The sequence below is a fragment of the Sinocyclocheilus rhinocerous genome, unplaced genomic scaffold (genome assembly GCF_001515625.1).
Source record: "Sinocyclocheilus rhinocerous isolate Xijiao unplaced genomic scaffold, SAMN03320098_v1.1 scaffold148, whole genome shotgun sequence".
Taxonomy (NCBI): Eukaryota; Metazoa; Chordata; class Actinopteri; order Cypriniformes; family Cyprinidae; genus Sinocyclocheilus; species Sinocyclocheilus rhinocerous.
In genome coordinates this window covers 2,352,436-2,375,472 of record NW_015653472.1, presented here as the reverse complement: position 1 = coordinate 2,375,472, position 23,037 = coordinate 2,352,436, and the positions used below count along the sequence as shown (strand labels likewise).

The following is a 23,037-nucleotide window of genomic DNA, read 5'->3' as shown; positions in this document are numbered from 1 at the left end:
TGGATATTGGAACGTGAGTGAAGTAGGCTACATAGTAAATAATAATTTGCTATTCAAATACATCGCGAATACGGAAACATTTGATTTTGTGTGGAATGAGAGATCCAACGTTGGTTTCAGTTTCCTTTTAGCCTAAATTAATTTGTTTTGGCTTGTCGTTTATATTGCTATAACTTCTTATATTTTTAATTCTTGTTCTTTTCTAAATACTGTTAATTGAAAGGATTTGTTGTGGAGTGAGGGGAACTAAAATAGCCTAGCTATGTTTACAGTGTTATAATGTTTGTAAACATTTCGCGTGGGCATTAGGCCTATTTCTGAATGAAACAATAAAATGCCACTTATACACGCGACTTATGTTTTTTCTCCCTAAAAAACAATTTTTTTTTATAAGCGTAGCGATTTAGAAAACGCTTTAGAAAACTGAGTTGGGCCGAGTACCAAAACAAACTTGTAGTCAATCAGCAGTAAGGGGCGTGTCTACTCATGATGTGGAGGAGAAAACGCTCAGTGCACAGGATGGACATTAGCGACAGAAAGATAGAGATAGCGGATAAAAAACAAAAGAGGAAAATGGCGGATAAATATCGGATCACCTTTCCAGCGCTGGAGAGAACTCAAGGAGCGGGAAGGCCTGAGATCGGACGCCGACGTTGCTTTGTTTCTTCTCGATAGGTGAGTAACACCGTGTCTACACCAGACGCGACAATTGTCTCGCCATTCCGCAACAGCTAAAGTCTGTCTACACTGGATGCGATAAAGCGGCCGTTGAAACACGTTTAACTGATTGTATTAATCGGTCAAAATTCTTACGGTCGGTTAACCGGTTAAACGGTTCAAATGAACATCCCTATTACAATTATGAAAACGTTTTTGTAAATTGCTGACAGTACAATACTGGAGAATGATGTAATCTGCAGAATTTACACTTCAATTATGAGACTACAGTGTTTCCCATACATTGATTTATTTGTGGCGCCCGCCACAATATCAAAACTGACCATCACAAATAGATTTTTCAAAAGGCTTTGACTTCATTGAATAAACATGAGCACTGCACTGCCTCCTGCTGGCAGAGAATGAATTTGCATATATATGCCGCCACAAATAGAGAGTGCAAGTCTGTGGGAAACACTGGACTATGGTATAAGTAAGTTCAACTGTATAACAGTTTCGCTGCAATTCATGTTATAATGTTAGAATTAAAGAATAATAAACATAATATATATGCACTTATCTGTACATAGTAAATGCAGTTATTTTTAAGCGGTTGTTGACATCCCATCTAAAACGTGATTTAGCCAAAAAAAACAACAACAACAACAATAACATTACCACTCTTATATGTCTTGCAATATCCGTGCGTCCAAAGATTCTGCGCGATCCTCTTGTTCAATATTCTCGGGGTCTGAATCCGGCTCAAATTGATATGGCAATATTGACGCCATCCTTAACTATACCGGAGCAGACAGAACTTGCTGCTTTGGCAAGGGGCGGAGCAGTATTGAAACACCGTCTAAGCTGTTCACCAATCACAACGCACTGAGACCGCTAACCAATCACAACACATTTATTTTTTCGGAAGGCGGGCCTTCATCAAACCCGGAACTAATCGAGCCATTTGTGCCAGGCTGGGGAGAAAGGTATTATAATAATGTAACTTATGTGAAAAATAATGCGTTTTTCGAACCACCAAGCATGAGAGCATGTTCTAGTACACCCCCAAAACAAAATCAAGACTTTGTAAAAGAGCATAATAGGACCCCTTTAAACGTGCCGAGACAGATCCATACCCTGTTCATCGCTAAACTGGCGAGCAATTCCAGCTGCAGCGTTGAACCGATTCCCCATTGAGTGTCTCCGAATTATCCTGTCTTCTTGTGCATTTGTCTTTGCACAGCCTTTTTGGGGGACTTGAATGAATTAGTGTCATTGTACAGCTGCAATATTCTAGAAATCACACATTTGGAACGACCAGCCTCTCGTGCAGTGGCTGAAAGGGTCATCCCTTTGGCCTTCATCTGGACTGCCTCCTGTTGAAGGGTTTCAGTCACCTTAGAGCGGCCTGCCATCTTGCAATCTCAGTGAAAATTAGAGGAATACTGCCAGTTAAATAGGATTTGTCATTATAATTAAGGAAATTAGCACCAGGTGCCAGATAAACACCAATAACTTGTAGGTTTCTGTAAGTGTTCTCTAATTTTGATCAGAGTTCTTTTTCAAATATCTCTTTTAGGTTTTTAATACTGTGCTTCTGAATACAATTAATGAAATATGCATAAAAAACTGCCCTCTTACTCCTGTTAGAATAACTTCAAATATGACTAAGCAGTGACCTTGAAATTTAGAAAATTGCAGGTTGTTCTCTAATTTTGATCTCCACTGTATATATGACTGACTTACCAGGAAGTGACATTCTAAATTTTAAGCTCTGAAATAAAGAAAATAATTTTATTTACGATTATATTGTTTAGCCTGGTGTGTTCTATTAATAGGCTGAAATTATTCATTAGTCTATACACCCTGCTTCCTCTCACCTTGCTCCTGGACCAAGATCGTTTCACGTCTGTCTGAGCTTCATTAGTTTGCCCAGACCATTCTAGAGATTTCCCAACTCTCATTATGACATCCTGTGGCTTTTCCTGTGTCACATTTTGTACCAGATCTGTTGGAAATTAGATGACAATTTGATAAGTAACTAAGAAGTGACCAGATGAAATTTGTTATGGATTCATCCCTGCCCATTTTGTCATACCCTCATCCGTGGCCATTTCAAAAGACTCTGGAGTTCTTTCAGGCAGTGGGGGAACAGGTGAGGGCAGGCTGTCTTTTTAGAGAAAACGGGATCATTTACAGGTGCTGTCCATCAAATCTATACACAAATTTTCAAGTGTGCATAATTCTCACCTCTGTTGACGCTCTCAGAGTCTGAGCTGGTTGGGATCATCAATGTCAACATCTCGGTGTTTTCACTGATATCTGGAAACAAGACCATATATTGTGGTATAGGTTTAAAAAATATTTTAAGAAATTTAATAGAAAATGTACTGGACCATTTGTATATGTTGTAGCCTATGTCTTGAAATGTCAGTTTATTCAAGTGAGAATCAGTGTTGTTATTGTAACTATAGCTAATAAATAAAGTTGAAATCATAGAAGATATAAATATTAAATAGAAATAAATAAGTACTAAAATTTCAGGTAACACTTTTCTTGAGGCCTATATAATGCTTTACATTATAATACTTCATTTTATTTAATTAATGCATTAAAATACATGATAAACAATGGAATCTGCAAATGTTGTAATGCATTTTAATTTGTTTACAATAATTTATGTAAAGATATAATGCATTTCAGTGAATTATGAATACCTTAATGATACATTATACATAAAGGCTTACCAAATTACGGAAACTAAAACTGAAATCAAATAAATTAAAGCTAAATAGAAGTATTAAAAGCAAGATCTAATAAAAATGACAACATCACATACTATTACTAACATTAAAATGAAAACTGAACATATAAAAACAAAAGCCAGTTCAAAATGTTAATAAAAAATACTGTAATAGTATATAAAATACAACTAAAAAAGCATTGGTAAGGATATACATTTAGACCTTAAGTTGGACTAACCATTAATTTCATCTGCCAGTATAAATGACTCAGGGGTTCGCTCTGGCAAAGGAGGAGGGGTGTCTTCATCAGATGAAGGTGTATTTGCACCTTTATTCAAATTATAAAACAGGAAATCATCATCAAGTGATTCATCATAGTTTTTCAGAAAATCAGTTGTTAAAATAGTCATACCTTTGTCTTTGCAGTCATGTTTTGGCAGTTCTAACACCTGATTATTAAGAGCTAAACTAGGTATTGTGAAACAAGGGTTCTCCATCCATGGTTCACGAATCATAGTGTCCATAACACTGTGATTGTCGCTACCTGGTGGAGACTCAGGACCAAAATAAGGATCTTCCACAGTGAAGCAGACTGTGCTGGGGATAATAGGGTTGTGGTCTTTGGCAGCAGAACTGACATCTTGGTTTTCTGCACACTCCAGATGCTTCATACTCGGTCTCAGCTCAGGTACTAGGCTGATGGGATAGTTTGAACATGCAGCTTGGGTGAGATCAGTGTTGAAGCTGGTGGATGGCTCAGTTCTTTGAGATCCATGGGTTGTAAAGTCTGTTTGAGGAGTTGGTGCTATGAATAACCTCTGATCTTTAATCTGGGCCCATTCACTCGTTGTATTGAGCATGTCTTCAGGATTGAGTTTTGTGTAGAAGACCTCTTGACTGAATGGTTGTGAATAAGGCTGTGGCCAAGAAGTGACTTTGTCTGTGACATGATTGAGTTCATCCATTGGAATTTCCATCTCATTCCTATCACAACAGTGAAAGATTTTATTATGATCAGGAATACAACAAAGACAGTCACAATGTGTCTTAGAGTGTGTTTACACTTGCAGTTTTGTTCTCTTGGTTCTTTTGGTCTGGACCAAAAAAACTAAAATTAAACATTTAGTCCTAGTTCGCTTAGCTTTCACGCTGTCTTTCTTTAAACCGAACCTAAAGATACAAAATAAAAGGCATAAGGATACGGTCACAACCTGATTGGACAGCATTTATGACGTATATGTTACGAATTTACACAAACATCCCAAACTGATGTGTGCTGGGCTGAATGCACTCATTATATGTGTGTACTAGTGCTGTCAATCAATAAAAATAAAAAAAACGAATTAATCACACATTTTTTCTGAAATTAACTGCGATTAATCCCACCTAACATTAAAGTTTTAAAATATACTTTAATATTGCAATAATTTTACATTCAATCTTCAAATTAATGTAGAAACAACATAAAGACAGTATATTTTTTTTATATTAGTTTAGTGGCATGTTTTTTATGTCTGAATGTGAGTATCACTGATACCAATACTACCGATGTCTCTAGGAAATTGTTTTTTCCCCCTAATATTTAGCCATTCAACATTACAGTATAATTGAGAGCTATCAATTTTAACATTTAAAAGTGAACTTAAAACATTTAAAGTGAACTTAAAACAATCTTCACATAAACCCATTATAATAAATGTCATATTTAGCTACCTGTGCACTTCAGCAAATAGGAAATATACAGAAATTGAATAAAGTTATCAAACACTAAATTCTAAATTAAATATAGATGGATCTTTAAAGCTCTTTTTTCTTTTGTTCTTTGATTAGCAGTCATCACAGCAGCTGGGTTATTAGGTTATTTTGGCTGCTTTATGAGCTGCCACTGCTGAACTCTTTAGCTTTTCTGACCCACCTCAGGTCTTAAAGTCTCTACTAATGAGCTGACGAGTTGAATCGGGTGTGTTAGATTGGGAGACAGTGTTGGGCTGCTCCAGGACAGTTTTGAAAACCACTGCATTTCAGAGACATTTTATTAAATGTGACTCATATATAACACATACTAACATACATGCAGTTTTAAGGCAGCTTTAATCACCTTACTTCATGACTTCATGTCTTAACTGACGACATAACTACGACATTGCGTGCTCGTAGTTTCATTTGCGCTTTAATATAATATAGTGCTTAATATAATAGAGCACACGCCACCGCATTTGTACGTGCAATTGAAGAGTATGGGCTACGAGCACAGTATAATGGCTGACAGGACAGGAAAAATCATTTGACATATGGCCTGACAACATCTCATCTGACCGCAGTTCACTGTTGTTCTGCTGAAGCTCCCTTATCACCTGTATCTTTTCCACGCTCGTTTGACTAGAGCTTGGCGCTGAGGTGAAGTGGTCGTAAAGACGTTCCGCATCTAAATAAACGCAATTCTTGTCAAGAAAAAAGAGACAGAAGCAGCAGTTGTGAGTGGTGTGGCCAACCCTAGCTCCACCCCTGCATTAATTGCGTTAAATATGTTTAATGCGTTAAACTGAAAAAAAATTATCGCGTGCGTTAACACACTAATTTTGACAGCACTAGTGTATACATATTTTTACCAGCTAATAACTCACAAAGAGCTTCTAAATTGTGTAAAGGAATCAAAACAGCACCAGGAATTCCTCTGTTGCACACACAGAGATCTGCTGCAAGGAGACGGCAGTTCCGATTCCTTCACTGAACTGTAATAAACACCATAGATCATATGACAAGAAGAACCAGGTATTCTTAAGCGTTCAGTCCTTTTTATGGTCGCATTTGTCACATCACTTCCTGTTTTGATTTGTTAGATGTATTTGGTCCACGTTCCGTTCATATTTCATTGAAACTGCATCAGAGTTTGTTTGGAAGTGCACCGAGGCACACCTTTTCAGGAGGTCTCGGTCCATTTGTTTGGTGCGCACCAAGGTTCGTATGGCAATGTTCATACTTTTCAAATGAACCACACTAGCAGAGTAATCGCACGTTTTAATCGAACCAAACCAGCCAATTGTGAAATTACCCTTTGACATGAAACAATTCAAGACTGTTGATGACATTTAAGGAGTGTTTGGAGAAACCTCTTGGGAACAATTATTGGGCCTGTCCCAGTACCCACAATTATTATCTTGGCCACTTGAGAATGCGTGTATGCAGCAGGAAATAAGTGCAAAAGACTGTCCCAGATCTGAAAAATGCTAAAGCTCAGTGTCCTTGATGCACACTAAATCTCTAATAGCACTTTGGTGTGGTATTTGAGGCTAAGTGTAACACATTATGTTCAGGAACAAGGATAGCCCAAAATGGTGAGATGTCAAGTAAAACTTTCCAGTGTAAGTTAAATTACTTAGATGTTACAAAATTTGTTAGTAAAAAAAGTGTTTAACATTGAATTAGTGCAGAGATGGGTATGTGTATTTTGTAAAATGTTTGCAACTGCTTTTGAAACTGCTTATCACTTAGAGTCACCACAAAAATTGTCTTCTGTTACATAGGAACTGCTGAACAGAATGTTTATTTCAAAGTGCAAAGAACTGAAAATAAAAATGTATAAACTTACACAAAATTTCACTTACATTTTTACAGCACTATGCTGTAGTGTGTTCCATCAGGTAATAATAAGTTCTACACAGACCTGTCTTGACCACATGGGCCAAATACAGGAAATATGTCTTGTAAGTACACAAGTGTTCAAGTGCAAAGACCGCAAATGTTGGTTTTGGGACAGGCCCACTATATATATATATATATATATATGTGATATGTGTGTGTGTGACCCTGGACCACAAAACCAGTCATAAGGGTCAATTTTTTTGTAATTGAGATTTATACATCATCTGAAAGCTGAATAAATAAGCTTTCCATTGATGTATGGTTTGTTAGGATGGGACTATATTTGGCCGAGATACAACTATTATATATATACAACTGAAAATCTGGAATCTGAGGGTGCAAAAAAATAAAAAATATTGAGAAAATCGCCTTTAAAGTTGTCCATATATATATATATATATATATATAATCCTTAGTGATGTTATTAGAGCAGAAATTACATCAGCCAAAAATGAATATTTATTCACCCTCATGAGCATGAATAAATAATGACAGAATGTTTGTTTTTGGGTGAACTATTCCTTTAAAATGTGGATAAATTATATTAAAAGGAGATATTTCCTCATACCTGTGCTCAGTTTGAAGCAACGCTCTGAAGTCTGTCCCAGTCTCTGATTCGGAGTCGCTGAAATCTGAGAGCTCACTCCCACTACTTAAGGTGACAGGAGAGGGGGAAGCTGGGACCTGATCGATGATCAAATTAAATTGTTAATTTAAGAATGCAAAGCTGCATGCCATATAAGGTCAGCAAATGTTGTATAATGGATCATAACTGGGAAGCAAAATCAATGGGAAATAAAATTGTGTATTTATGTAAATAAAGAGTGAGTAATAATGATGGCTTATCTAACCTCTCTGTTTGGTTCATCCATTGCTGCCAGATATCTCTCAAACAGCAATTTGATGGTCCTGTATACTAGTTCATATTGTTCCTATGAGGAGAATAAATTATTTAATTATTTAAGAAAATGGAGACTTTTTGTTTTTATTGATGATGGCAATTTAAGAAACTAAGTTGGTTACCTTAGTCTGAACCACAGAGGGCCTCTGTGTACGCATGTCCTTTACCAGTTCAAAGATACTGAAATTCTCTGGTATCATCTAAACAAGAGCAAATAAGATCAACAACTTGTCAGAATATAGATTATATTGTGCCAGTATAATGAAAGCTTCAATAAGATGTTTTGAACTCTTACCTGTCTCTTCAGTAGATTCCAGGTATAGTCAATGGCACACAATGCACCTGTTCGTCCACAGCCTGCACTGCAAATCCAAGAGTTCCAATAGAATGAGCCACAGTGAAAACACAATTCTCTTTTCTTACATTTGAGCAACTTACACCCTTGAGTGTAGTATGAGTGTAGTATATGAGTTGCAGTTTTCTACATAACACTGCTGTGGAGTGATGGAAAATTTCAAGTCAATGAGCTGCCTATAAGGTGCTCAGAATATTCTGTGTAGAAAAACTTTTTAAAGTTAATCTTTACAGCATTAATAGTTGAATAACACTGTTGAATGTAGCTAATCTTTAGCTAATTTCAAAACAAATATCCATTTTCATACTATGCATTATAATTTGATGACAGATTCACTTGTAGCATTTAAAACATATATATTTTAATTATATATTTTCCATTATTTTATTTGTCATTTCTTTAGACCAAGTAGTATTGAAATTAATTAATGTCAGCTATCAGCCACAACATGAAAATAATTGAAAACAGAAACATAATTGTAGTATATATTTATATATAAATGTGGCAGTAGATTCATTCACTAGCTTGTTTGATATGTAAAGTCTTTCTGAATAGCATTAACTGGCATTGTAACTCAGTGTTAGCAGTAGTGCAGATACTTGCTGGGGCATTTGCTTGTTGTTGGTCAACCACCAACACATTTCCTGTGTAAAAAACGGAGGTGGGCTTCTTCCTTGGTTACCGATACAAACAACCTGTTTGTATCAGTATCTTGCATTCATGGCCACCAAAAATTACACCATGGCCACAATATGACCTCAGACTGATCTGATTAGCCCTCAAATGCAGTCATTGTAAAAATCAATCCTAACAGTCCATCACAGCAAATAGAGGCATTTACCTGCAGTGAATACAGATGGGAATCTCGTCATGATCCTGGTAAATCCGCATGTCCTGCAGCAGCTCCAGGATGGCAGGAATGGAGTCGGGTACTCCGTGATCTGGCCAGTTCACATAGTGCAGCTGTTTCAGTGTCCGAGACACCTAAAAATAACCGGTGTAATATAGACTGTTTGTTTATTCTGGTAACCTGGTTTTTAAACCACCACATTTTGGTGGTTTTCTTTCATCACTACAAAACATCTGCTGAAATGTCAGCACCTGTCTGTGTTTATGTTTGTTCCACTACAGTGTCTGTACAGTCTGAACTTTTTGACTATTAAAGCTGAATACTTCTACTCTTACGCAATGACATTTTCAAGGGAAAATCTATGAACGGGTCATAGGTCACCACGACAAAATGTTTGACCTAAAGCAATATTTTTAAAGCTTATTAAACTTGACTGAAGTGTGAACACATCCAGCGATCAGTTTATAAAGCAGTTATTTAATGGCAAACAACTAGTCAGGACATTGGGGAAAATTTGATTTTTAAATTGTTTTATTTTAAAAGCAAGGATAAAAAGCAATAAAAACATTTAACTAAATGTACAATCTTTTCGTATAAACTATAAAGCCTGTAAAATAGGGTAAACTAACATATTTTTCAGTGCGGTGAAGTCAAGATCAAAGAAATGTTACTTACTTGTTTAAATGTCACCTTCAGTGTCCGTGTCAAATATTCTCCCTTATTCTCATCAGACTCCTGGACAAAATCAAACATGTACATGACTTGAATGCTCATTGGATCAGTAAATTGCAGATAATATGTTGGCTAATATTATTCAATAGTGAAAACCATAGTGCTAAAAGGTGCAGAATGTACAACCCTTAAATATAACATTATTGTTTTTAAGAGATAAATAAACTAAAAATAAACATTTTTTTAAGTGCTACAAGTGAATTTAAGCATGCAGCACAAAATTATGAAGTACAATATGAAACATTGATATTCATTTTGAGATTTGCTAAAGATTACATTCAGAAGTGTTACTACATTTACTAGTGTTTTAAAGATAAACTAAAAAAAAAGAATAAAAAGGTACCGGTGATTTTCTGCCATTATCCATTACGTTTACAGGCATTTCCTAATTCAAAATACAGGTGAAACACCTCTGAATAATCTATACAAAATATTACTTTATATTAAAACCAACTTTTATTAATGCAGGTGAGTCCTATAAAAAAGGTAATCTAAATAAAGCAAATAACCTTGCACAATTAAATATTCAGTTTAGACTGATACCAATAACCAATATAGTACTGATCATTTGTGAGCCCTGATAGTACTGATAATGTGTTTTTTTAAACGGTAACATTTTTGTTTGTTATAAATGTCAACATACCAATAAAATATAGTGACATTGTGAAAGAACGCAACATCGTACTTAGTGGTTCAATATGTAGTGTTTTAGATACTGCGTGAATACTGAGAATCGGGCTTGAACAGATGTGTGTGTGTAAGCGCAAATAAAACACAACACAAGGACAGGAAGTTTGGTGTGAGTGAGGGAAGAGGTGTTTCTTACATAGTATATGGTAAAGGGCTCACACACAAACACTTCATCCTTTGACTCCGGCCAGTAACGCTCACATTTTTTCTGAAAGAAAGAGGAAAAGCAGCATTCAGTCTCAACTGCTTGCTTCTGTCTACTCTATGAGAATTTCTACGCGGAGTGCATGGCAGCACTGTAACCGTATCAAAAGTTTTGAAAGGGTGGGAGCTCAAGATAAAAAAAGAAGTAGAAGAAAATGACATGCTTGATGCATTGCCTCACCATTCTGAGGATGTGGTTAATAAAAAATGTTTACTTTAAAACACCGTGACTGTCAACATTTCCCCTATAACACACTGTCAGTTACAACTTACCCTTCCCATTTCAAACTCCCGGCAAGCCATCACAATAACCTGCAGAGAGCGAGTGAGATATTATAGAGGCATTTCTGTAGATTTCATTGTGTGAATGTTTCTCCTTGGCCTGAGATCTCACCCAAAGCTCACCTAACAGGTTGAACCTGTTTTCTACAGGAAGTGGAATGTGTGTGAAATGTTCATAACCAAGCGCTTACCTGCACATTGTATTCCCAAAGCATCCTCCAGAAGTCAAGCACAGTGTTTGGCAGCGGGCCTTGTGTGGCAATATACGCCCTAGAGCCCAACACTCCCTGAAATAAAACAGAACTGAATCCTCCTGAATCGCACTGATATTTTGTCAGTTATTGTTTAAGCATTACATGTTCTGTTTAATCTGATCAGTGTATAGTTGTATACTCTTCAAATCTGGTAAAATGTGTATAGCTTGAGATCTTTCTTGCACTTCCTTACCTTAATGAAACTAGCATTGATGTAATCTGTGTCATGTTTGGATGTGATGAGGGAGAGCTTCACTCTGCTGTGATCAACTGTGAGAAAATACAGCCATCAGCATCTCTAGCACATCTTGTTTCTGTAATCTTCACAATCAACACTTTCCATGGTTTTTTATGTAACTGCCACTTTCACAAATCTTGTGTTCATCTCCCACATCCATGTTTGTCTTTAGCATTGTCTACTATGATGAAATATAATATTTTACGGTATAATATACCCAGACAGCACACAAACCGTACAAGGACATTCCCAGTCCCTGCATGACACATCACATGAATATATTTTACGTAAAAAAAAAAAACATATTTTTGTTATCAGTGCATTAAGGTGTTTGTGTTACATTTCCTGTTATTTAGTTGATGTTTATTGCATTATTTTAGTGTTGTGTGTTACACTGATGGTGTTTTGTTTCTGTGTGTATGACCCTGTGCACCGTTTACGTACAAGCATTGGCCTTTTATTATAGACAACAAGCCACTTGCGATTCATCATGTGGTTTTCTATTTTGACACCATACGCTAGTAGTTATCAGTATATTTATCAGTATAAGGAGATTTTGGTACTTCATGCAGACTGGTATTTTAACATTATATAACTTAATGAAATGTACGTTTATGTTGTAAAATATACAGTCAGAACATTTGAACATACCTGAAACATTTTCCATGTTTTTTTATGCTGAATTTCTGGCAACCATAATTGCTGTTTTTTTCCTTAAATGTAACAGGATATTTTTATAGTGTATGTAAATCTGCTTTTTTAAAAATGTTTATCAGATATTAGTACACAGATATTAGCTTTCCAGATGCACTGTATGTGTGCTTAGTGGGTATAATATATTGTAGAAAATAGTACGGTACAGTATATTATGGTATAGTATACTGTACTGTACTATAGTTTAGTCAGATGTCAAATGGGATACTCACAGGGAACAATGTCTTTGTATCTGTTCTTCTTCACATTGTCTTGTTTGTCCGCAACTGTGGTGGGGTATGTCTTCTCCGCACGATATTTAGTAGACTGTCTCTTCAGTTTCTGTTTTGAACAATTTACAAAAGATTCAGTTATGATTTTGTATAAGTTTGTGCTATAAAACTTTTGTATTCTCTCATCATTTTATTTTCTGCTTATATTGCAGGTAGTCCAAGCCATATGTTCAGGGCTGAGCTGTCAATACTGATATTATTTTAAAAGACAAAGCAGAGTAAGAAAACCTTCTGTGTTTGAAACGATCTTATTTGCCATGTATTTGACATCTCAACTGTGATACTGTGATACTGTGATCTGATACTAACAGACTAAAGCCCTGTGGAAAAGCACTAAAGCACTTTACAGCCCTGTGGTTAAGATTTGTGAAAACTAGAAAAGTCTGTCTGTGTATGCGTGAGTGTGTGTGACTGCCACAATATGCATGTGGGATGTACCATCGCTCAACTGTGTGTCTCTCTGCGCACAAGCACCTTGATCAGACCAAGAGACTTTCCGACCACAGCTGAGCTTACGAGAACCCTTATGAGCCCAACAGACAGTGAGCAATATAGCAAGCTGAGTAATTAGCATGGGATCTCTGAGTCGAAACAGGCAGGACTGCCTATGAGGAACCAGCCCCTCCCACTGTGGGAAACCCTCATGTTTTGTCCAAGAGTTTTGTACAGTGAGACTGGGCTCTGACATTTCTCTACATTGATGTCCCTTGTGTGGGCATAAATTGCAGTCCAGCAGTGAGGACCAGTGTGATGGGAACTTAGATTTGCATGCCCTGCCAAATAGACAGTTTCTCTTCCTGTAAACACTCTATTAGTGAGCGAGTCGAATCACTATTATGGCAGAAGTCTTGTTTGGCAGAAGTTTGACAGAGATAATAGAGCAGCATGTCTGAAAGTGCTTTTTTTAATCGGAGTAGGAAGAGACCACTTCATGCGATTGAGAAAGCAGACGGGACATACAGGGCCTTCCTCGTGGCCTGGTTTCACAATGGGAAAATCTGTATAAAGACACAAACTGAACACTTTGCAGCTGCTGACGACTATAAAAGACACTCTGTAGCGTTCAGCCTGGACTAAAGAGCATGTTTTGTTCAGCAGGACAGGATAAAGCTGTAGTGGCAAAGACAGGCCTAAAATCTGTTTGGTACTTCAGGGTTTAGCAAATGTGTACAGATGTGTCACGCTTTACTGAGTTATAGATACAAGAGTAGCATGTAACTTGGTGATACATTTTTAAGGTATACATTTTAGTTATAGATACAAGAGTAACATGTAACTTGGTGATACATTTTTAAGCCTTAAAAATTAAGTGATGGTATTTTTTAGTTGTCATACATGGCAATCGTGTGTCGTATGACAATCCAGTGTTGTAACCTTCTTTTACAGCAATGGTTTTAAAACATTTTGATGCTAATGACCCCAAAATATGCTTCCTAAAATATATATGCTCGATATTTTCATTTACACCCATACATAAATGTAATATATGTAATAAATGTACATATACAAAATGTTTGTCATATGAAATAAAGACATACATGAAATCTATTAGAAATTGGAATGGTTTCATATATTAATAAATATATCTAGCCCATACAGATATGTATGTTTATGTACAGTGCTTAACAAATTCATTAGACCACCACCACCCAATGTAAGGTTTGTGCTACAGCTACCCTAAACTAACAGTATTGGTGATTACCATAATCATTATTATTTATTTATTTTTTGTTTATGTAATGGATAATCCACCAGTATGTGTAATCTCTTTAGTCACAGTAGTATTTGTAATGCTAAAATATATATAATTGTTGATATCCATGAATTTTCGAATTTACTGTTTTACAAGAAAGTAAAAAAATAGTAAAGCACTTTGTTTTTGTTTTGTTTTTTTAAATAATAATAATAATAATAATAATAATAATAATAATAATAATAATAATAATAATAATAATAATAATAATAATAATAATAATAATAATAATAATAATAATAATAATAATAATAATAATAATAATAATAATAATAAAACATCATAAGAGAACAAGCATTTTTGAATTTTTTCATTTTTGTATTGCTAAGTTTGAGTCAACAGCTCAGCATGGGTCATGAGTAACTTCCTCTCAGTCACCATGACTGTTCACATGGATATCTAACAGTTGACATTTGAGGGAAATAGCATATGAAGGTTATTTTGGAAACAAATCTAAGCAGAAGTGGGGTCCAAAAAGTCCCTTGTTGTAGACAGTCATCCATAGATTCAATAATAAATTAGTTTGGTAATAAATAACCACACCAGGTTTAAAACGTCTTGTACAAAAGCCTAAAGTGAGAGGCACTGTATTAAGAAGAGGAAGTCCACGCTTAGCCATTTAAGCCTTTGCATCAACTCGCTGCCCAGACATGTTTTATTTTTAGCTTACTTTTGGCACATGCAATGCTAATATTTTTATTATCTCAGTCCATTCATTTACAAATCTTCACATTGCCGCACAAACATTGCATGTAATGTAAAAAAGCAAGATTGTTTTAAGCCTAGCATACAGCTACCCCATACAGGTGTACGTTGGTATCTTTTGCAAACTATGTGTTGTCACATAACATGAATCTGAACATCTGAGAACGTATTTTCTTTGTCTCGAACGAAACCCTGCCATTTTGTTAATAACTTACCAAAAACTCTCCAGCAAAGCCGTTCTCTGCCCCTTCCTCTTCTGCTTCCTTGCTTGCGATTTTGACCAATAGGTCCCTCAGAATGTGGGCTTGGGCATCCATGGCATGATGTGTGACACAGCAGCTTCCTCTGTCATGTCAGAGATTGAGGAGATCGTTGGGCTTCTGAAAGGAGTCCATATTTCACTTTCTCTCTGTGTGTCTCTTGTAGGTCTGTAGTTGAGTAGAGGAACTGTGCGAAGTGTCGTCACGGAAGCAGTGGCAGCAACAGTTCACAGGTTCTGTGGTCAACTCTAAGTATCACTGTGACCCTCTCCGCCCTTCATCTCTCTCTTCAGTTTCTCTCGCTTTTTTCATTGTTGCATACCTAGTACTGTTTATTGTCTGTTCTGCGGCCTTCTCTCTTTTTCTCTGCCTGCCTGTTTCTTTCTGTCCAACACTTTGTAGCACAAGGTCTTAGAGCCCATACCCCCACACAGGAAGCTTTTGTGGGTGGGTGTGCGCTTGTATGTAAAAAGATATTGAGAAAGTCAGTCATTTGCTTCATTGTTGAAAGCAGCAAAGCCAGTTTGATGACATTCAAAACAGTTGTGGATGAACTAGAATTTAGAGAATGTGTACATGTCAGAGAGAGATACTTGTGTAGCTCTTGGAAATAAATGTATTCAGGTAGTTGATCTGACATATCAGGCAATGACAGAAGCGTCCTCTTGCAGTGTGACATGCTTAAATGACATTTTAGAAATGTAATATTTTCTAATTCTCGTATAATTCTTACTTTTAAACAGGAATTTGCCACACTACATGACTACACGTGAACTGCAAGAGATGTATCTATTTAAAATTTATTATTTTAGATATATTTTATGTGTGTGTGTGTGTGTGTGTGTGTGTGTGTGTGTGTGTGTGTGTTTAATTTGTCATACCACATGACTTTAAGTGAACTGAAAGAGATACATCTATGTAAAAATGACAAGAAAATACTATTTTAGTCTTTCTACTTCAACATTTCACACACGCACACACACACATACACAGAATTATTCCAATCCTTATGGGACATTCCATAGGGGTAATGATTTTCTATCCCCTTACCCTAACCCTACCCCTCACAGAAAACTTTATACATTTTTGGATTTTCAGAATACTTTATTCTGTATGATTTATAAGGTTGTTTCCTCATGGGGACCTAAAAAGTGTCCCCACAAGGTCAAAATTTACTGGTATTACTATACTTGTGGCGACCACACCAACCCTACACCTAAACCTACCCCTCACAGGAAACTCTCAGCATTTTTAGATTTCAAAATAACAAAACAAAAAAAAAACACCATCTAGTGTTTTTAAGCCATTTGAGTTACAGGGACACAGCAAGTGTCCTCATAAACCACCTTCACATTATAATATCTATGTCATACCCATGTCATTATACAAATTTATGTCCTCATAAACCACACACACACACACACACACACACATTTATATATATATAAAACTAATAATTTATTAATCAAAAGCTTTTACATTGGAAAAGGTACTTGGAAGGTAAGTCTTCCATCTAGTGGCTGTTTAATTCAATTGCATTATTTGACCTTTTCCTGTTTTGTTTCAGTGAAAAATGGTCTATTAAAAGTACAATTTCCTTTATATCACTTTGTAATCTTACCGAAAAAGGTTAGATTCTCTGTATTCTAATTCTTATTCTTTTAAAGTTTTTGCATGAAGAGTGCTGTTTCCTTTTTTTAGGCTTAGTGAAGATGTACTGCGTGTGTTTATGTCTACATAAGTCAGCATACTCAGAGCATACCGTACAATGCCATTTGAAAACCACAGTTTGCCCATCGCTGCCTTACATCCTGTTACATTTTTAACAGCATGCAACAAGGGGCTTCAACACATAACATAGCTCTCACACACTCATCAACAGTATGAAGGGAATGTACTTACTGCTTTTAGCACAGAGTAAGTCTCTTTTTACTGATCTATTCACAGGAGTTTTTGTGTTTATCTGCCTTGTATTTGTTTAGTAAATTAAACCTAAATTTCTGTCAGAGTATAGTTTTATATGTAAAGAGACTGGTGTTGGCATGTTGTAACATGCCATGATTTACCACTTAGAAGTTAGGACATGCATGACCACCACACAGTTTATGAGTACTTTTAGGTGGAAAAATAAAAATTTATCTTCTGGTTTATAATCTGATTTGCTATCATGTTAATGCATTTTTAATGACTTGAATTGGCATCACCTGAATCACATCCTCTTGTGAATCAGATTTTCTTGTTTAATTTGATGTAGCATTTACTCAAAATTTTACAAACCTTTAAATATCATATCTGAGCAGATGATAAGAGTTGTAACCACTGGTCTTTTCACACATAGATTGAACAAAATGACCTGAACAAAAAACATGCACAAACAGTCTGTTATGGGTTTGCCGTTTTAGAATGATTTTTAATGCTCTTTTTAAATTAAAATTCTTAAAATAAAATTAGTTTGAAGTGTTTTACATTCATTTACAGTTTAGCAGATCATAATTTAAGTATGATATATATATATATATATATAAGTATGATATATATATAGCGCAGAAAACATTGAGTTACAAACGTTAAAGCAAAAAGTGTTACAACCATCCAAGTCCATATAGTGGAAATGGTCTTACAGTTACAGTGAAAGTAATGACAGATAATTTCTTCAGCATTTTGACACATCCGAGTGAAACAGATTATCGAAAATGAAAAAGTGTAGGGTGGGAACTTGGGTCTATGCATCAGTTATTTTTTGAGATGTGGGCGTTTAAAAGTGGAGGCAGATGAATGCAAGCTTCCAGGGGCGGGTTTAAATGGACTAAATGATTGGAGCTAAACGATTGGAGAAATCCTGTATATGTCAGGATTATGTAGGTTAGGGTGATTCCAAGGGTTCTGACAAAGGGAGAGGGGTCCCGAATAATAAATGTGCTTGAATAAAAACAATATATTTTAATAATCAACTTTATTTACACAATGTTTAAAAATGTAACTTTTTTTCTTTAGTAAGTCTGCAGTTTCAGTGTGATAAAACAAAGATTCAAGCCACAATTGGAAGCACATTGACTATTATCTGCACCTACAAAACATCCCAGTTCCGATTTAACAAGAAGTACTGGTGTGCTGGAGACTCCAGATCCTCGTGTAAAGTTCTGATGGACACAGATGGATTCACACAGGCCTCATAACGAACACGGGCTCAAATCATTGACCGAGTTTCTAGAGGTTTGGTTGTTTATATAGGAGATCTAAAGTTGGATGACCGTGGAATGTACTGGGTCGGGATTGACAAAATTTATACTGATATAATGACAAGGATACAAGTCACAGTAACAAAAGGTAAGACTTTTTTCATCATGTGAAGTGTGATTAAGCCAATCTGAAAGATAATTTGGCCAGTGTACCTGTAATTGTTCACATTTGAAAATTGACTTTCACAGTAAGAAATATCAATTTAATTTCAGAGGCTGTAATAAAACCAAACGTTTGGCCTCTCAGTTCCCCAGAGATGACATGCTGGGGACAACCATCTGCGTTTCGCTGTAGAAGTGAGAGAGGAATGGATGTGCGGTACACTTGGTACAGAGTTGGACACCCAAATAACATTGTCCTGCACCATTCCACTGATCTTTTTCTCCATCGTTCAAACATCACTGAAGACAGTCAGCTTTTCTGCTCGGCCTTTAATGAGGTCAGCAGCCAGAACAGTGAATTTGTTTCTCTGCAACTACTTCAGCCTGCAGACAAGGACTGTGTTTATCTCATCTCATCAAACGGTGAGTTTAACTTGTACATTGTTTAAGTATTTTATTACATTGCATTCTGGAATTCGTGATTCTGATTGGCCAGTTGCACCAAACAGTGGTCAGCTAAGGTGCATTCACACCAAGGACCATAACTATAAGGCATGATGAACTGAGCTATTTGAACTTAAGATTTTTAGTAATTAGTATTTAGCAATTAGCATGCACATGTCCATTAAGTCCACGAGACTGTAGGGTGTCCAATTCATAATTTTAGCTTTCAGAAGGGTGCTCGCAAGTGCCCCCTTTTTGAGAAGGGTATACCCGCAGCCCGGAGAGCTCCAAATGGGGGCGGGAACTCCAAAACGGGGTGGGAGCTCCAAAATAGGGCGTGGCTTGCTCCCATTGACAGACAGGCACATGACACGCATACGCAATTTCCCCCCCAATCCACTTCAGTGCAAACTCTGCCCCACAGCTGATTCTAAAGATTTTATTGGTTGTGTCAATTAAAGTGTTGATTTCCTACATTATGCTACAAAAAATGCTAACCCCTAAACCTACCCCACACCTGACCCTAACCTTAACCAGTGAAATTGACTGCACAGCGGGATTGGCGCTGAATAGCGTGGTAAAGAAAGTTGCGGTTCAGGAGATAAATGGTAAAAGATTATGCGATATGAGATCGTTCCGTAACTCCCCAACCGGACCTCACCGGACAATGGCACCTGTTTAGTTACACCCAGCGTCACTACCCACTCCTACCCTGCGAATCTCGTGCTCCGGGACGCCCCCGCTGCTTAGAACAAAGCCATAGAATAAAATCTGTCCCCTGTGCTGGGATGGCTCGCAGGAGAGCTCGTGGGTGATTCCCGTTTACATCATGAAGCAGAGGTTCAAACTCCAGTCCGAACACCACTGGCAACGAGCTTTGGGCTCTGCTCTCACGGAGAATATTAATTTATATAGCATATTTTATTTTAGATCAACTAGAAACGATGTTTAACTTCTAAAGTTTTATTTTGAAATGAAAGTCAATAACAATTGGCTGAAGCCAGAGCCAATGGTGAAAGTCTTTGCGCGAAGAGACCCCGCCCCATTTTGGAGGTTCTGCCCACTTTTGGAGTTCACGCCCCATTTTGGAGGTTCTGCCCACTTTTGGAGTTCACGCCCCATTTTGGAGGTTCTGCCCACTTTTGGAGTTCACGCCCCATTTTGGAGGTTCTGCCCACTTTTGGAGTTCACGCCCCATTTTGGAGGTTCTGCCCACTTTTGGAGTTCACGCCCCATTTTGGAGATCTCCGGTCTGCAGTTATACCTACCGTACTTGCCCTTTTGGCTGCTATATGCCCTCGGATTTCGGATAGGGCCTTCATGTCTTTTGTATTACACTTCAGACTCGCACAGTTGTTTCAAAGTAATGCAACCAGCGCCATCTTGTAATTTATTTCAGGATTGCAGTGAGAATGTCCTCAGAGGACTTCAGTATATAGTACTGTGAATGTGATATTGTAATGATTGTTGTGTTGCTAGGCCAGTTGTTTTGTTATGGTGTAATTTTTAAACTTCTGAGTACATTAGATTTACTTGACATGTGTGGACATGATGTAGCACTTAATTTATATAGTAATATATATATAGTGATGTTTACATGGTTCTATGATGTCTGACAGATAAGATGTCTGAAGATAAACCTCTCTTTCTTGACCAGCTTTCTCTAGCTATGACTGTATAAGAAGCACAACATCACTCTCAACATCCATCCAAACGACAGAGAAATTCCTGAGCTCTGCAACAGTTTCTCATATCACATGGAGTCAGAATAAGACACTGTAAGTTGATCAGACATGAACAGAAAGCTATTGTTCAACATGGTAAAATAAATCAATTCAAAACAAGACGGCAACAAACCCCTTCTTGAGAACATACATAAGAAAAATAAATGATTTATTATTAATTATTTACAGAATTCTAAAGATTAGTTCACCCAAAATCATTTCATTCCAAACATGTATGACTGACTTTCTTCTGTAGAACATAAGTATTGATAGGAGACATTTTGAATAATAATCTTTTCAATGAAATTGTAAATAGGAATTCACAGTTGTTTAACACAATTGTTAGCAGGCTGAAAACTCATATGTTTTTTGTTTTGTAGGTCCCAGTCTGGTTTACCACTGTGGTATGAGTGTCTTCGTTGGATTCTCTCCTCAGTTATGATTACCATCTTATGTGTAGTGCACGCATGCTCAAAATATACATCAAGAAGACTTAGGGCTCAAGGCAAACACCCCAAAGACATCTGATTAAGAATCATGGTTGCAGCTTTATTACAAGTGTTTCTTTTTTTATGGTGTGCATGTACATACTTTGCATTCTTTTTAATTCACGCTGTCTAAAAAAAATATATTCCTTGTTCTTATTATCCACAAGGTGTACAATGCCCCAAACTGCTTAATTCATTCAAACTTCCTTTTGTAGATATTTTAGCTTTAGGTGTGTCTGTTTTTTTCTGAAAATATATTGAAAAAAAAATGTATATGGACAGACAATCCTCACATTGCAAGCAGATATCAACATTAATGCAATTAATATTTTCATGCAAAATATCACACACAATGACCTTGATGCATGGAAAGTGATCAAGGAACTGTAAAGATTAATTTTTCTTACTTTGAAAGTTTTATATATACACTGTAAAAAAATAAAAAAGGCAACCAAATACACTCAATTTTTTTAATTAACTATATTTCTGTTTTTTTTTTTTTTTTCATTTAATGCAGGGATTCCCAAACTTCAAGTGAAAATATTCACTTGAAGTACCCCCTGAGATTTTAACTTATATTTCAATTATTCCACACATTCACATATTTACAGTTCTCTGGTGTCGCATGAAACACAGGGAAATAAAATGTTTTATTTAGTTTTTTTATTTTAAAATTATTTATTTATATTGTACATTATACGTTTAGCATTTGATTAATAGTCTAAAGCAGGGGTGTCAAACTCAATTCGTGGAGGGCCGGAGCCCTGTAGAGTTTTGTTCCAACCCTGCTCCAACATACATACCATGTAGTTTTCAAATAAGCCTGAAAAGAGATTGTCTTACTATTGGGAGATGAGAGGGTCTGTATTACTTACTATTGGAGAAAGCGTAACGGTCAACTTGGATCAAGTGTGCCTTGATAACCAATCACATTACAGCCTCATTGTCATTGAATTTCAGTCAGAGTTGTGCGACACTCGATCGCAGTTTACGGATACCATAGGAATGAATAAGAAGTGTATGTAAGCTGAATCCCACCTGTGGTAAAAAGTCTGTGACTTCTCTTTTAAAACAACATTTTTTCGGTGTAAACTAAAAAATAGTTCAATTCAAAACTATTGTTTAGTGTAAAACATGTCGAAGATTAGCCGATAGGCTGACGATTCATTAAATAAGCCGTTTTCTCAAAAAAGCTGTTTATTCAGCATAGTGAAGCCTCTCCTCCATTGACATACATTCAAACAAAACAGCCTCTGGTTCCCTGCGTACCACCAAAGCGGAAGCATTAGCATTATTAGCTGTTATCAATATGATCAAAATATGAAGTCTGAACCATTATAGCTAACAGTGATGACAGAAGCAGCAAAAATAAAAGCATTAATTTTTTTTTTTTTTTTTATAATAGTAACCACATATTTTTTTTCAAGCTGCAATACATGCTGATTAAACAAAATAATAAATTGACTACTACTAAAAAAAAAAATCTTAGCATTAAGTTTTAGAGATTGTATATTTCTGCTAAAAACATTTCTGGGTAATGAATCAAGGAAGTTCTTAAATATAAAATATTTACTGCATAAAAACAAAATATAAATGTGCTATTCATTTCTTGTTGGGTATTTAATTAAGAACATGTATCTTTAATTCAAAAAGAACACTTTGAAGAGATGAGCCTATTATGTGCACTTTAAAGTTTGTAGTTTCTTTTAAAGGTCTAAAAAAGAGAGAAATATGACCAAACTCATGTTCATTTACATGAAACTGTTAGACATTTCAAAGGGTTTTTA

General features: G+C 36.2%; 1 protein-coding gene across 2 annotated transcripts in view; it reads right to left on the bottom strand.

Annotated features, from left to right (window-relative positions):
* The window catches only part of LOC107716160 (tyrosine-protein phosphatase non-receptor type 22-like), a 24,613-nt gene extending 8,967 nt beyond the window's left edge, over positions 1 to 15,646 (bottom strand). Inside the window, exons 1-18 of one of the 2 annotated variants that reach the window (XM_016522520.1) lie at positions 15,209 to 15,646; positions 12,476 to 12,584; positions 11,505 to 11,581; positions 11,249 to 11,344; positions 11,049 to 11,087; positions 10,708 to 10,779; positions 9,825 to 9,884; positions 9,141 to 9,283; positions 8,240 to 8,306; positions 8,067 to 8,144; positions 7,895 to 7,975; positions 7,612 to 7,727; positions 3,814 to 4,385; positions 3,640 to 3,729; positions 2,908 to 2,979; positions 2,756 to 2,827; positions 2,538 to 2,665; positions 2,404 to 2,431 (exon numbers count right to left, since the gene is read on the bottom strand). In XM_016522520.1, the coding sequence (XP_016378006.1) occupies positions 2,404 to 2,431; positions 2,538 to 2,665; positions 2,756 to 2,827; positions 2,908 to 2,979; positions 3,640 to 3,729; positions 3,814 to 4,385; positions 7,612 to 7,727; positions 7,895 to 7,975; positions 8,067 to 8,144; positions 8,240 to 8,306; positions 9,141 to 9,283; positions 9,825 to 9,884; positions 10,708 to 10,779; positions 11,049 to 11,087; positions 11,249 to 11,344; positions 11,505 to 11,581; positions 12,476 to 12,584; positions 15,209 to 15,310 (2,002 nt within the window). In that variant the 5' untranslated portion in view covers positions 15,311 to 15,646. The remainder of the gene's footprint in view (positions 1 to 2,403; positions 2,432 to 2,537; positions 2,666 to 2,755; positions 2,828 to 2,907; positions 2,980 to 3,639; positions 3,730 to 3,813; positions 4,386 to 7,611; positions 7,728 to 7,894; positions 7,976 to 8,066; positions 8,145 to 8,239; positions 8,307 to 9,140; positions 9,284 to 9,824; positions 9,885 to 10,707; positions 10,780 to 11,048; positions 11,088 to 11,248; positions 11,345 to 11,504; positions 11,582 to 12,475; positions 12,585 to 15,208) is intronic. The other variant, XM_016522521.1, reaches the window with a different exon arrangement.
* Positions 15,647 to 23,037: the final 7,391 nt, after the last annotated feature.